A 16,352-nucleotide genomic window follows, 5' to 3' on the forward strand; every position below is an offset into this window, starting at 1 on the left:
ACAATGACAGCGGGCTGTTTTGCTCCGGTCGGCGGCGTGAAAACAAGACATCGTCTTCTCGACATCTGCTGCTCGTTCCTTGTCGTGAGGACCATAAAGTTTGGATGCTGTCTCCCTCTCCGAGCAGCGGGATAGCGACCGCTCACTCGCTGAACCGTGATCTACTTCAAAGTGAATGAGAATGAGTTGAAGGAGTGTTTTAGAAGCGTGATGTATAGCGGGTCACACCTTAGTGTGCCCACTGAGGGCTTTAAAGGATGCACCTCTCTCTCTCTCTCTCTCTCTCTTTCTCTCTCTCTCTCTCTCTCTCTCTCTCTCTCTCACTCTCTCACTCTCTCTCTCTCTCTCTCTCTCACTCTCTCACTCTCTCTCTCTCTCTCTCTCTCTCTCTCTCTCTCTCTCTCTCTCTCTCTCACTCTCACTCTCGCGCACACGCACACGCACAAGCACACAGAAAAATAATTTACTTAACTGTCCGCAACATATTTTTGGTCACACACAAAGTTGTGGAGCGACCACATATCAGAGTCTAACCGGAAGCAGTCTCAATGTAACTTAAGATCAAATTTAATATCCAGCAGATGGGTTTACATCACATTTTAATTGATCTATACCATTTACTTTGTTTGATAGGGACTGCTGTTTTGGTTAGCAACCAAGTTTAATCAAATTAATTAATTATAGTAAGGACTCCGTGGAAAAATTATTGTCGATCCATGCATGGACTTGACAGCTAACTGTCCATCCAACCATCACCGACTCTTTCATATAGCCATAATAATCGGTCCATCATCCATCCATCCTTCCATTAGCTACTCATCCAATCATTCATTCATTCATTCTTCTGTCCATCACACACCCACTCATCCATCCATCAGGGACGGCGTGGCACAGTGGTGGAGTGATCGTTTCCCAACTTAGAGGTTGTGGGTTTCATTCCCAGCCATTGTCACCATGTTGAAGTGTGGATTTAATTGCAGACACACCTGCAAGGCCATTTTCAAGACGGACCTTTCAAGAAGAAGCTCGGTCGTGCAACGCTCAGTCGTGTGTAAGTGTTTGTCTGTATATTATTTTGCCAGCCGTGGTGTCATAAATGACGGTATTTTGAGGGGGATTTATTCAAGTAGGACTAAGTTGGACTTCACTGAAGGCCCAGGTGTGAAGTGCATTGGCCACTGACTTAAGTCGACTCGTACAAGCAACCACATAAATAAATCAACTAAATAAAAAAAATATATAAATATATAGAATATAAAAAATATAATATATTATACAATCAACTAATTAAATAAATAGAGTAAATAAATAACTATAAATCTGGTTGTTTTTCATTTTTGTCACCAGTCTCACATTGTTCACATTGCGCAATACCGTGGGTGTGTCACGTTCACAAAAAGGACCTTTCTGCAGCAGTTGAGGTGCATCGGACCATCTAAACAACCTTCCACAGGTTCTATGGGCTAAATCTTAATCTGCAACTTTATAACAAGTGCAATTTCGCCTGATGTGTTTGTCTTCGTGTGTCTCACTTAGCACGCATGTTTCTTGCACATGTTGCCGTGCACTAAAAGTATATGATCGGTATAGACTTACACCGCCGGGCGGTCCCTCCGGGCTCGTGACTGCGGGTCTTAACTACCCCGGACCACATGTTCATGAGCTCACTCTGCAATGCCCGCAGCGTTCTTTGGCTAAATTGGCTAAATGTATGCAGTTGTGTATGGCCATGCCAAAAGCAACACAAAGCCTCTTGACAGTCACTCAACTGGAAGAGGTTGATTCAAGCTTATAGAATAAAAAATCTGGACCAAATGAGCTGGAATATTTGTACTCTCTACTTGCTGGTTTAATAGTGGGTAAATACACAGATAGGCACCAGTGGCTGGAATGTTGCCCACTCGAGTGGATATTTGGCCTCAGGGGCAAGTGGATCAATGTTAGGTGAGAAAACCTGTCTTCCAGAGGAGGTACGCAATTGCAAAACTATTACGAAGTATAGTAACCCCCACGTATTTGCATTTTTTAAAAAATCACAGTCAATTATACGGTAGAGTCACAGTTTAAACCATTAATAAAGGCATTTATGAAAAAAATTTTCCAGAATTATTTTGCAATTAGTCGCATTCCTTGGGATAACAACATAAAATTGAGAATTATTTTTACGTCATTTCGGGGATAACTGACTGACTTACTTTGTGTTCCTGTTGCTTCTTCCTGTCCATTCACTGATATACGATGGCAAGAACACGTGAAAAAATTATATGCCGTCTTACCTTGACTTGCATTTTTTATTTTTTAACAATACCATTCAAGTTTTATTTTCTTTTTTTATTAACATCCATCCAGTCGATGGACCATTCTCCTAACAGAGGGGTCCCAAAACCTTTGTAAAATGTTGACCTTAATCAGTATTTTGTCAACATTGAATGTCGTCGTCTGTGTGAGTTCTTAGCCGTTATTTTGGTAACTTCCTGTTTTATTCGTTCCTTTTTCGGTCAGCGCTTGGTTACTATCAGTTGTATCGACGCGCTTTCTGTGGACCAAAGTGACTTCATTTCGATGTCTTGGTGTGTGATGTCGTGAATTTAAGTCCATTTGTTTGCGCTGCTTGACTAGAACGAGCATCGAGTGAAGATGTTGGTGGCGATGCTAGTGCTAGCCGCTAGCTAGCTAGCTAGGAGCGAGCTGGACTGGCGACTTTGCGCTTGTCATGTGATCAAAAGGTGGGTCTTAACAGTTCCATTTCCTCGTGTGAAGTATAAAAAAAAAAAAAACACGTCAGACTGGCTAACGTATGGTTGAATGACAGTTGGTAAAATATGACTTAAGAGATTGCCAGCAAAGTTAATTAACGTTTTTTTACTGTGACTTTCTCTGTCACTTATGACATCAGCAAATCTGTCAAGATGTCAGTCATTTCTTCCACCAAAAATGTAGATTCAAATGCATGTATTCTGCTTTTAATCACCTTTAAATCATTTGAATTATTACATAAATGATTAATTTATTTTTTTACATAATCTATGAATGATGTGGCCAATCTGTCCCTTTTAACAGTCAAAGGCTGATCTAAAGGATTAACTTAATAATCGTGTAGTTTTTTGGCTTTGGCTTTTGTGTCTGTGAGTTATTTTACACCATCACAAAAGGCCAGTGATGGTAAATGAGGAAAAGGGTGACGATAACCCTAGAACTGGAAATGGAACCTCATGGGATGTATAAGTGTCTGGACACTGAGAAGTAATACAATTAACTTATCTAATTATCTTAAAAAGCATGTCACTCAAAGTAACATGACCCGAAAAGCTTCTTCACCATTTCCAACAATGCCTATAAAAGGTCACTATATGACAGTAGCGCTTCGCAAACCCCCTCCAGTTTCCTCCCCATTATATGTCTTTCAAAGTTTTACTTCATATTAGTTGTTGTTTGGCTGCTAATGCGACTTTGACACACCTAATTATTCTACATTAAGTGTTCATTTCCTTTCTCCATTACCAGGTGGTTATAACAAGACTTCACAGTTTCGCTCCAAACACTTGTAAGTGCGGTTATTGCCTCCTATGCTGCTTTTGTACGTCAATCATTCTATCTCATGTGAAGCCCATGCTTTGATTGTTCCTTCCAACCCAGATCCACACACACAAAAGCTGTGCTGTTGCATCCGGCCACCAGAGGGGGCAGACAATGTGCCCCCATCACCACCTGGTTCCCCAACCCACTGGCTTGGGACCAATACCTCCGGATGTTGCATGGACACAATGAGGCAAGCAGACAAACTGATATGATGATAACATACAAAGGCATCTTTTTCGTTGGGAAAATGCATTTGGGACTTTTTTTTTTTTTTGCGGAAGGCGGAATTTGACATTTGTTGTCAATGTACTTCTGCTTTGTGCTCTTTTGTCCGAAATGGTTGCTGTGTTTTGATGCCCTTCCAGAAAGAATCATGAATTTGTGGATTTTTTTTTATTAGATTATTTAATCAATTCCATCGATTTATTGGATAGAATTTTATTTTGCATTAAATTGTTTAGTTTTTTTTCACAAATTGTTGTTTATTTTGTTTTGTTTATTGATGGGGAAAAAAACAACAATGACGTTTTATCACACGAGAGTGATTTACATTTTACTCACAAATTTATTTTTAAACTGATTCACTTACAGGTTTGGTCATTGTTTTCCAAAGTAAATGCAGATTTTTGCAAATGTTTTATTTTGATTAAATACCAAAGATAATCAGGATGCTTTCGTGACGATAAGAGGATACGGCCAACTTTAAATCAAATAATAGCTCTAAATGACTTCTCGATTATTAAAACAGCTGTTATTTAATTTGATTATCGATTAGTTGTCGATTAATCATTTAATTTTGATTCATCCTGTGTATTTTCTGGCGCAAAACATTATGTTGTCCATTGAATGTTTTTGTTGACGCAAACTCACGGAAACTCCGCAAGGCGACACAAATCATCCACATTTCATTATTGACACAATTGACACACCGTTTTCGTCTTTTGGAGAGAGACTGTGTGACTGTTGCCGCACTCAAGCATGTCGTCCTGCGTGGCTGCACATGACGCACATATCAGAAACCGCCACTGCCTGTGAGTGTTTATTTGTTATCAGAAATGCAAATATTGCACAAGCAGCCTTTGCTGCTTCCGAATAACCTTCGGGCTTCAAATTATTTCCAAGCAAAACCAGCCTTCAAAAAACACACACACAGAGTTCCCACCCCCAGCGAAGCAGGCCCCGGTCCCTAACAAGCGGCTGACACATCAAAGCGGCTCGTCCGGGAGGGAAGTCCGTCCGGGAGGGTCTGGGGGAATCACAGGAGACAAAGGAAGCGATTAAGAGATAAGGATCACTCCAAGATATGACATTTCATCCTGGCCAGATCCGGTAGACGCGCTGTATTCAGGGACCAGCAGGAGGAGGAGGGGTGCTGCCATCGCTTCCTCCTTCCATCCACATGTTGTATGCGCACCCCACCCTGCTTGTAGACAAGGGAAGCCTCAAACAAACACCCCTCCGTTCCTTAGCCTGATTGAAGTTGCTACTTTTCAACTTTTTTCCCTTCTTCGTATTGAGCCACACACAAAAGGGGTGAATTTGAGTAAAGAAAAAAAACAAAACCAAAAAAAAAAAAACGACGTTCCTCATTGTGGGCCTAATTGCCTCGGCGTCGCTTTACGTCTCCGGTTTCACGCTGTCGCTTTCAGCCAGGGGCGCAGCCCACCTGAGATCCGCACACAAAAGAGTCAGGGTAGGAACACAGAGGGAGGTTGTTTGCAAATAAACACAACTGCGCTGCCAACACCGCCTCGCCTCTTTTGTTATAAGAATAGCTCTCGGGTTCTGTCAATCATTTTCAATGTATCTCACTGTATCACAAATTCCACCTTGTTTGGCAATTATTGTGACTTACGACTTGACCCATTAGGGGTCACGAGCATGATTTATTCGGCAAACGTTGCTGACACAGCTCACCCATTTTCTTTTTCTTTATTCAGGCTTGGAGCCTGCAGTGGCTGAATATTGGGGCACTGGACTGTGAATTGAACCTACGCCATTTGCAGGAAAGGCAACCGCATGTAAGTCTACCACAACACCAAATATCAGTGCTGCATGAAAGCGCCCTTATCCCCTCACCAATCAGAAGCGGCTTGCTATCCGTGCACAGGTCACACTAACCAATCTACTCCAAGCTGGTAAAACGAGCGCCACATTCACGTCACACCCATTCTCCCTGAGTACCCGCTGCTTGCGAACGCTAGGCGCTAAGATAACGTGCTCCGCACAATCGGCTTGTTGCCAACCCTCTCTTCTAATTAACTAATCCTCGCCTCCATGGTGTCAAATAAGATACGCTTCTAACAAGTAGCGCTGTCTCTAAAGGTGGAAAGCATGCATCACACAAAGCTAAAAGACAAAACATGAAAAGCTAATGCTAATCGCTAAAGTACCATGTTTTCCAGATTACAAGCCGCTAGTTTTTTGCCCCATTTTGAACCAAAATCGTTCTATACATGCAGTAAAGAACAAATTATTTTCAACATCGGAAACTGCGACTTATAGGCTATTGTGGCTTGTATATCACTTTTTTTGTTTTTCCCCTCCAAAAAAAGTTGCTGCGGCTTATATGTATGTGCGCCTTACAGTCCGGAAAATACGGAATTGGAGAGTCGCCAAAAATCTGAATAAGTGATAAAGGTACACTGTGAACTTTTCACACTAGTCTAGATAGAAGCACATGAGTGTGGAAAGCAACCTGCTGTGAACATTAATTAATTAAATTAAAGCTAAAATTAGAGCTAAAATAAGACAACTGCTGCGTTCAGTAGCAAGCACACGCTCAAATAATTCATTTTTGGCTGACATCAGCTATGACCAGGATCTTATAAGGTCAAAAGTATATTTGATATTTACAATATCAGCAATGTTAATTACATTTATTTGCATTATTTTGCACCACAAAATACTGAGTTTTGAGATCTCCTCAATCTAGTCTAAAATATTTTTTAATTTAGTTCTAAATATTTTTTTATGCACTATTACGCCTAATTGCATATTTATACATTTATGATGGCAAGCAGTAGGTCTTGCTTTATTGAACCGTTTAAAAAAAAAAAAAACTTAAAAAAGGACGGCTTCCTTCACACAGCCTCTTTTGTGTCAGTGCATTATTAGAATAGTCGCTTTTAAAGTTTTCATGGTGTAATGTCATTTTTTTGTCATGTTTGTAAATATTACTTTACTTGGTGAAAATTGCGCTGTGTGATTTGAAGAAAATTTTGAGTTGAATCGAAATCGCACTAATGACAGTCTTCTCTTTTTCTTTCCTGTAAATGAAAAGTGCTTCACGATTCTGGACATTATTTCTCTGGAAAAAAATGTTTTTGTTGTTTTTTGACCACCAATTGTGGGTAACATATTTTTACACGCATAAGATAGTCATGCATGTTAATTTGATATAATATGCTCCTTAACTCATTCACTGCCATTGACGGCTAAAGACGTCAAAGATCCTTTTTTTTTTTTTTTTACTCGGTTGGTAGTGAATGAGTTAAGCAGCATTACATAAATCAAAGACGGTGATAAAGAGTGTTCAGTGTTCTCCATTAAGTGCCGGGGGGTCCGTCAAAGGTCCGCACCTGTCGAGTGGGCGGGGCGAGCGGTCTTAACTACAGACCAGCGCAGCGCCAGCCATCTTTTCATAAGCCGTATCTAATGAAACCACACCGTATCCGAGGAAGAAAGAAAAGAAAGACCCACCGCGGGGACACCCTCCCCTGCCCAAAATTACACCTCGCGCTCGCTCGCACAAAAGAAGCGAATTCCGTCGACGCAGCGACAGAAACACTTGACACCAAATTTTCAACTGCCGCCGCAGTGGAAATTTCCACTACGGAATCCTTCCTCATTCGAGGATTGTCGTGGGAGACTCGAAGAGGGTGGTAATCGCACACAATAAAGCACCCCCTCCTCTGCCAATGCTACCTTTTTTAGGGGGGGGGGCTGTTGGAAATATCTAATACTCTTGCTAATCACACGGGCACCAATTACGGTAATTTAGCTTTCATTGAGAGCGCCTCCTCCAGTCTTGTGTTTTTTCTCACACTTCTTGACAGGCCTCATTAGACTTTACGCTCACTATTATAGCGTCTAACCTTGTAACTTGACCACAATCTGTTCCATGATACAATAATCCATTCCACTGGCATTAATAAGGTTATATACGCTGTACATCGGCGATTCTAAACATCTGAGGCAAATGATCCAATTTAATTTAATTGGTGCAGTAATTATAATATATTCACTACAGGCTGGCCACATTAACATTGATTCCCAGACATTTTCACTAGAGGAAACCCCTCAATCCCCTCGTTTTTCTGGATTTTGCCTGATTTTGCAAAGCCAACAGAATATTGTGTTCTAAAGCTATAAAAACACGGAGCATGACGCAAAAAAAAAAAAAAAAGGTTAAGACGTTGAAATACGTCTTTGGGAGGCAGGGACTACGTTTTTATTGACCAGGATGGCCGAGTGGTCTAAGGCGCCGCGTTCAGGACCCAGTCTCCCCAGGAGGCCTGGGTTTGAATCTCGAATTTCCCCATTGTGGGACTAATAAAGGCAATATTATTTAAAAAGGTATATGCATATCTTATGGATTGAATGAGTTAATGGTGGGAAAAGTTTTGAAAGGATTTATCTTGCCCCCTTTTTTTTTTTTTTTTTTAAACATTTTTCTTTTACTGTCTATCACTAAAACCTGTCATTTGCAACCGGGGTGTGTAGACTTTTTATTTCCACGTTAGGCCATAAGTACAAAACAATCAACTAGTACCGTATTTTCGCACCCAAAAGACGCGCCGTGTCAAAGGGCGCAACACCTGTTGAGGGCGCTATTTCTGTTTTTGTAACATATACTGGACGCACCGCCTGACAAGACGATAGCACAGCTGCTGTTAGCATAGCATGAACTTGGCAGAGCTGCCCACACCGACACAGCCGATAGCAGCCTACTATGTCCCAATAACATGAGCAATCACCCCATTGTTGCAGCAGACGCCAATTCTCCATTGACAATAGCTGACATTGACAATGGCTCAAGCCAATATTAGGTGCATTGGCAATAGCCTACAAAGCAACGTCAGGGGAGGGTGTTGGCTGCTTACCACACTCCTTAGAGTCACGGTTTAAAAAAAAAATAAAAAACTCATCATACAAGCAAACAATGAAACATAGAAATAAGATTAACACAAACAATTATCTCTCATGCCATCAATATACCCAAAAAAATAACACAAAAGCCACTCAGCCTTAGCTAATTCAAGCAATGCATTCTGGGAGCAGAGACCCACAATCCCATAGCTGTTTAGAGAGATTTGCATGGCTGTTTAAAGAGATGTGCTGTTATGCTTTGGACTTTTTGTCTGTTGTCTAAACCTGGGACGTTTCTTGCTTGCAATAACATAAATGATAAGACAGACTAAAACATTGTGGACAGCTGCCCTTTGTCCAGCTTTTTCTAACACCATCACCCAAACATTATAGTCAGATAGTGTATTTGTCACGGTCGATTGTAAGCATGAACAACTCACTCTTTGCCCAGCAGGGTGTGCTAACATGCACTTCCAACAGCTCGTTGATGACAAGGGCTGATGGACGTGAGTGGTACTTTGTCCATTTAATGGACGCATCGACTGACAGGGCGCTTTGTTTGTTAAGGAGAATTTTTGTGACTTTAAAGTGCGCCTTATGACTGCGAAAATACGGTAAGTTTGTGCCCTTTCCCCGCCGAATGAAAATGTATATTCTTACGCCACTGTGCAAACTAGTTCACTGCTCGCCATTTGTAACGTCGCTTGAGATAACTGCCTGGGCGAGGTCAAACTTTTGCGTCGATGAGAACACCCCCCCGTGGCTGCCATGTGCTGGTGCCGAGGTGTTTGTGATGACTGGCTGGGGGGGTAGGTGAGTGTAGGGGGGTGTTGTCACAATCAAAGGTGCCACCCAGATAACCCCTGCAGACGGACAACGCGACGGCTCTAAAGTTTCAGGGCTGTGCGCGAATGCGTTTCTGTGAAAACGATACACGGATTAGTGTGTTTTTGTGTGCGTGGATGTGTGTGAAGTCGGAGCAGGTTGAAGAGCAGCTGTGTGTTGTGTTGTTCTGCATTCTCAGATTTACAGTATGCTTGAAAAGAATTTTTCCGTGACGTGAATCAAATGTCACAGGTAATTGCGGTATTGTGTGGTTGCCAGTGCCCAGGGGGCGCAGCTACATGGTGGCCACCCCGCGGGCCACCTAGGAGACCATTTTGATAAACATGATATCGTGTTGCGGATAATTAGTTTTGCCTTACTGTCGTTTCCACTTGGATGCTCCGCCACTATACATTTCGATAGCGGTAATAAAGATTATTACACGACAGAGAGGTCAGTGTTCATTGTTACAAAAACAGTTTTGGTTTCAGGAAATAAAATGCACACATATACCAATATCAATCTGTTTTCGTTTTTTACTTACATTTAGTACTGCTCGTATTTTGAGTGTGTTAAGCAAGTTTCTGTATATGTGTTCAATGAGGGCTGCAACTAACAATTATTTTAATAATAGATTCACATGTCGATTATTTTGTCGATTAATTGATGAATAGGAAATTTTTTCAAATTGACGGCGCAGAAAATGTACAAACAACAAATATGATTCAGTTGCTGGTTTGGTCTGTAACATGACAAAAATTAGGCAAAAATGTTGTTCATTGTTTTCCAAAGTAAGCGCAACAACCTGCTTTCTTGGAGGATGACAGGAATTGGTTTGATATTTACTGTTGAGATGCTGAAATTCTTAGGAATTTGGAAGGTTTTACTTAAAAAAAAAAAGTAAACGATTATTCTATTATCAAAAATAATTATTGATTAATTCAATAATGCATTTGTTGTCATTTTCATTTTATTTCATGAAACCATAACTGCGGATTTTATGATAAACAAGGACTTGCTGTGTAGTCAAGGCAGTTACAGGCATGGCCACCCCTTATTGAGTTTTGTGTCCACTGAAAAAGTCCTGGCTCCGCCCCTATTTGCACAAAACATCATAGTTACAGAATGTTACCAAATACTGTCACCGAATACACTCGATTCCGACGAGTTTGCTGGGAGAAATTTACCATCACTTGTCATCACCCCAAATTTTTTAACTTCAACTTTTCTCATCAGATATTGACTAAAGTCACTTAGTGGTGCTGTGTCACCCGATCAACATCACAATCACATGACCCATGACTCTTATTTCGAAGTGGCCCCCCGGCTGAAACGAGGCCAGTCCAGATCATCTCCCTTTGTTCCTGCTGGGAATGGTTTACTATCAATAAACACTCTGCCTTTTTACGGTGGGACGTCCAAGTAAAAAAAGCTTTTTGAAGACTTCACCCGGTCAATTAGGTGAGCCGTGTCAATAGACCCCGCTGCATAATGACTCACCTGTTATGGCGTGCGAACGAGCACTTACAGGAGACTGAGAGGCACGTCACAAAGGAATGACAAAACCCTCAATCTGTTTTTAAGGACTCCTTCTGCAATTGACCCCCACCCTCTTAATTCCCTTCACGCACACACACACACACACACACACCGACACACCCCCCGCGGTCGTCTTTGGAGATCCTGAAGTTCTTCTCAATCAATTATTTTTTTGAAGTAACTCTGGTGGTGTTGGAAAACATGTTTTGCCATTTCTTAGCAGGCTGTCAAGTGCTTGCCAAGGCAACAGGTGGCGCTATAAGCCCCGAGGTGGAAGGCTATTTCAGATATCTATTCGTCCATTCGCATGTTAGCATTTAAAGCTCTGGTTCATGGATGGGACTAACGTTAACATTCTGGGGAGAGCTGACGAAAATCGAAAAATTCACTTTGAAATAAGTTAAAAAATGTTAAATGCCATGTTGTTGTGCCCATTTGTCAGCTGCCTTGTGAAGCAGTTTAATTGAAAAAAAAAATATAAAAAAGATGCCACATTTTTCGGATTATAAATCACAATTTTGTTATAAATCACAATTTTGTTAATATTTTGGCTGTCCTGCGGCTTCCACTCCGACGCGACTTGTATATATTCAAATTAGAGCTCACAATGGCACCCAAAATCCATTCCCCAAATTATATTGAATTTCTGTGCATTGCCACCTTCTTTCCACCGTAGTAGTAATGCACCAAAATTATTTGCCAACTGCCAAAAAAAGGAGAATTGCAAGAAGAAGAAGCCATTGGCTACAATGCTAAGTGGAATTTATATTTCAGGAAAGCCATTTGAAACTAAAAAAAACTTTTCCATTGTTAGAAGTCGAACTCGTTTGTGATGCCCTGACACCACTCTGAGTGTGTGTGGGTGTGTGCGCGCGCGTGCGTGTGTGTGTGTGCGTTTGCAGAGGCCGAGTGTGCTCCCCTTGCATTAATTTCCAAACGCAGCCCATGTTGGAACACAATCAGAAACTTGTGCTTGAACTGTTTCATTTCCTTCCACTGCCTGACACAGTGGTGCTCCTTTTTCAGAGCACTCTGAAGAGCCAAATGAACAACGATCTTAGTTTCTGAACCGTTGGAGTAAAGCAAGCGTAATGAGCGTATTTCCAGCCATGATTATCGAACAGGTTTTTTGGGTGTGATTCTGTGCTTTACTGTTCTTGGTTTTTGTAAAATACATTTCCTGCCAAAAATGCAAATTATACTCCCGAGTGAATTATATATATATATATATATATATATATATATATATATTTTTTTTTCTTCTTCTTCAAGGTGCGTTTTTTTACTTTTATGGCTACTCTGGAGCAACATTTCTTCTTATTGGCGAATTGACTCTTCCATTTGTAATTGTGGCGGGGGAAACTGTTCAATATGACTCGTCCCTTCTGCAATGCACTGCTAAAACCAGCAATTACTGAAACATGATTTATTTTTTTTTCGGCCTACCGCGACACCTCGTATTTTTTAGGGATGAAAAACAGACTTTTTGTGTGGACTGAAAGCCACGACGCATTTGAAACGAACCTGCGTTTGGTAAAGTCACTGATCTTGCATAAACATCCCTCTTCGGGCCTTGAATTGAACGAGCATGTCATCTTTGTGTGGAGTAGCAGGATAATGAACAGGCAGAACAATTACCATAACTAGTTGATGTTATCTCCACTTGAGGGGTTGGAGGGCTTGAGGGCTGAGGCGGGTGGGGCGGTAGTTGAAATGTTGTAATTGCACTGTCAAACCCCCCCCCATTCCCAAACCAGCTTGTTCCCGGACACATCACCATGTATGTTCCCCCGCCCCCCCCACCCCCCCTTATTATTATATTTTTTTTAATTTTCAACACTCCGGCCTTTAGCCACTTCAAAATGAAATTCTTCTTCTCCTCCCTCCTTTTTCTCCCATTTTGACACTGATATGCAGGGCATCAAAGGGACGCCCGCTGGCCATTAGAGCGCCCCCTCCACTTCCCTCCACGCCCACCTTGAAGGCCGCCTGCAACACAGGTGTCAAACTCCAGGCCCGGGGGCCAGATCTGGCCCGCGAGCTCATTTTCTGTGGCCCACAAAGGTCAATTCACATGCGTCAACTTCCTGTTTCTAGCACACTTTCTTTATTTTTAACAACATATACTGCCATTTATTGGTTACCAATCCTCCCCCTTTAAAAATAATTGAGGAATTGTTGAACAAACAATTACTTGCTGGGTTCTGATTTGAAAACTGGCTTTCCACCCATTGTTTATATGTGATAATGTAAGGTAACACATTTATGTGTTCACACGTCATAACGGCCCTCTGAGGGAAAACCGTCCACAAAAATGAGTTTGACACCCCTGCTCTAGGAGTAAAAGCTAACAAACCTAGCTTGGTATTAGCAAAACTCAACCGAAGGTTTTGTGAAAATGTACAATCCGAGTACTAGAAATGAATAAATAGGTGACCCCTATTGTAATTCCCTGGATTTTTGCATGAATTCATCATAAAATGTCATGTCATAAAATCTTCTCTTCATCTACTGTAAGTTGCAACAGGAGAAAAACAGCATCTGCTTAAGCTCATACCACGCAAACAATGATATGCTTTCATGTTTTTATTGGACACGCCATGTTCACAACATTCATGGTGCCGGGTGGAAAAAATATAGGAATCTTTGGATTTAATAAGGGGTTGAGGCTCTTTTGGCAGCAATCGACCCAACCAAATGTTTTTCTGTAGTTGCAGATCCGACCTGCACAACAGTCAGAAGGAATGTTGAAACATAACATTTTACAAAAACGGTTTGTGTTCAGCAATAATTTGGGGATGTCTGTTATAAAATGCTCCCATAAGGTCAGCATGTAAAAGTCGATGTCAGGACGTTGGCCACTCCATAAGGTGTATTTTCTTCTGCTGAACCCATTCAGTTGTTGATTTAAAACTTCTCGTAACCTTCATTTGGCAAGCAGATGTTTTTATGTACAACTGCAACATGCCTTGATAAACTTAGGAATTTTTCAGTTGAATGATCCAGTCCAGGCTCTGGGGTAGCAACGTTCTTTCACCTGTCACTTGATTTTGGATTCAAGAGACTTGATTTGATTTTTTCGACATGGCCTGACAAGTCATTTTTTAAAGAAAATTTATTGTTTTTGTTTTCTTTTTTTATGTTGGAAACCCCGACAACGGACAATGCCTGACTCGTTGACAAAGTGCCACGGAGGAAAATGGAAACGCTTGAATTCAAGGAATATTTTATATTTTATATAAATTTTGATTAAACCCAAAAGAAGACAATAACGACATGCAAGGTTTAAAACTCGAATATAAGAGACAACATCTATGAAGTTTACTTACTTGCATCTCTCAGACGCAGTTAAGCTAGCTGTGTGAACTGTGAAGCTAAGCTAACTAGGTTAGCTTGGCAATTTAGCTCTCTAAGAGTCAGACTAACCTTGATGTTGATTTTGCATTTAATGGTGAAGGCAATAAATTGCTAGGTTAGCCATCAGTGAGTGTAATCTTGAAACTATGCCATTAAAATAATCTTTCCACAGATGCCACTGTGAGTACTTTTCTGGTTGTGAGCGTGTCCACCATATTTGATGTGGCAGGACCCCTATACACATTCATTCAATTCATACTTTTAAGTCACTTTTAATTTAATTATTAGATATCTAAATGTTCATTTCAAGATTTTTTTGAGTCGCCAACTTGCTTGAACCAAGTAATGACCAGAATTATTTGCGATTTGCTGATATCGTACGATTTGCTTTGCGGATAGCAATAGCGTCCTCTGTGCGATGTCTTCAGCCGATACGCTTAGGATTCATCTTTACGTGACGGCCACTCCTGTAAGAGTCGCTACACTGCTGAACCTTTCCCGTTTACTTCTGAGAGAACTGTTTTTACAGACAGTACTTGTTGATTATTAGCAAACTGGTTGTGTGCTTTTATTGGGTAGGACAGCTTTAGCCAACACCTCCAAACTTGTCACATTGATTGGACTCTGGGTTGGCTGACTCCTGATGCCAATTAGCTTTTTCAGAAGTCATCAGTCCAGGGTTCCACATACTATTTTCATTCTGGACTGTGAATGTCTAAGTGGTGCGTATGCTTAAAAAGAAAGACATAGTCATTGTTAGTGTGGTCTTCATTTAGGAGCAATATGTTTTTATTTCATTTATATTTATATTGCTGTGACCGAGTTGAGGATCAGATCACATTTTATGACCGACGAATGCAAAATGTAACTACAAAGGGTTCACATACGCTTCTTGTTTTGCAACCCTGCATTTTTTTCGTGAGCAGTAATGGGCACATTTAACATCATCCAGTGCAAAGCATGTATTCCCAATTTTTTAAATGTATTTATTTTTGGCCGAAAGAAAGTCCCACAAATTTTTTCTTGGATCGTGGCGTATGTTCACGTCAAGATATCTTTGTTGACTAATGAAAAACACGTATGATCACATCCTTTGAATTTATATTTTTATCCTAAACATAAAATATTCTGGTTGTTTTTCCAGCAAAAAAAACAAAAAAACATAACAAAGATGACTTAAATCACATTTAGAGATATTCAGTATGCTTTTCATTGGATGGTGACAATTATTTTCACTGCAATGATACCAGAATTTCTTTAAATTGTATTTCCGTTTTAGGTCATTGCTCTATTTTAACGCACAATGTTTGAAATAATAAAAAAAATTAACTACTCAGCAGATTAATCACTGTTTTTAATTTTCTTTCCCCCCTCTCTCTATGAAACGATCCTTTAAGTGTGTAAAATAAACCTCCCAAGCCTTATTACTCTGAATTATTAATGCTGTCAAGCGATTAACATTTTTTAAACTAATTAACTGCAAAAATTGTCATCATCGATCGCGATTAATTATACTGTAATTAAAATTTTTTTACGAAGCTTGGAACCGATATTTACTTGTGTAAAATCTTAGAATTAATGTGGAAAAAATATAAAAGTATATTTCAACTCAGACTGTTGTAATCGCTCTCTTTGATCTTTGAATATGATTCTTTTCCTGTCAAATACAGGAAAAAGAGTTGAACAATACACCAAGGTCGTACAACTAATATGGTATTTGAATTTGGCTTTGTGCAAATTATTTGGGATTTCTCCAATGAGCCATCGAGCAAATTTTTAAATTAAAGCAATCTGAAAGCTCGTCAGCTCCTACAGGAAGTAAATACAACTGAGTTAATTATTTTTAGAGCATTGTAAAATTTTAATTAATCTCCATAGTTAATGCATTAACTTTGACAGCCCTAGTAATTATCCAAATTTGTTTTAAAAAAATTTGAATTTTCAAGCATTTCAATGAGTGA

General features: G+C 40.3%; 1 protein-coding gene across 1 annotated transcript in view; it reads left to right on the forward strand.

Annotated features, from left to right (window-relative positions):
- The first annotated feature begins 2,822 nt into the window (after positions 1–2,822).
- The window catches only part of LOC148342997 (uncharacterized), an 85,677-nt gene continuing 72,147 nt past the window's right edge, over positions 2,823–16,352 (forward strand). Inside the window, exons 1-4 of the mRNA XM_088307272.1 lie at positions 2,823–2,911; positions 3,505–3,544; positions 3,637–3,769; positions 5,520–5,600. Of these exons, the coding sequence (XP_088163398.1) occupies positions 2,887–2,911; positions 3,505–3,544; positions 3,637–3,769; positions 5,520–5,600 (279 nt within the window). The 5' untranslated portion in view covers positions 2,823–2,886. The remainder of the gene's footprint in view (positions 2,912–3,504; positions 3,545–3,636; positions 3,770–5,519; positions 5,601–16,352) is intronic.

The sequence above is a fragment of the Idiotropiscis lumnitzeri genome, chromosome 1 (genome assembly GCF_059441095.1).
Source record: "Idiotropiscis lumnitzeri isolate Australia: NSW breed Sydney's pygmy pipehorse chromosome 1, RoL_Ilum_1.0, whole genome shotgun sequence".
NCBI classification, from domain to species: Eukaryota; Metazoa; Chordata; class Actinopteri; order Syngnathiformes; family Syngnathidae; genus Idiotropiscis; species Idiotropiscis lumnitzeri.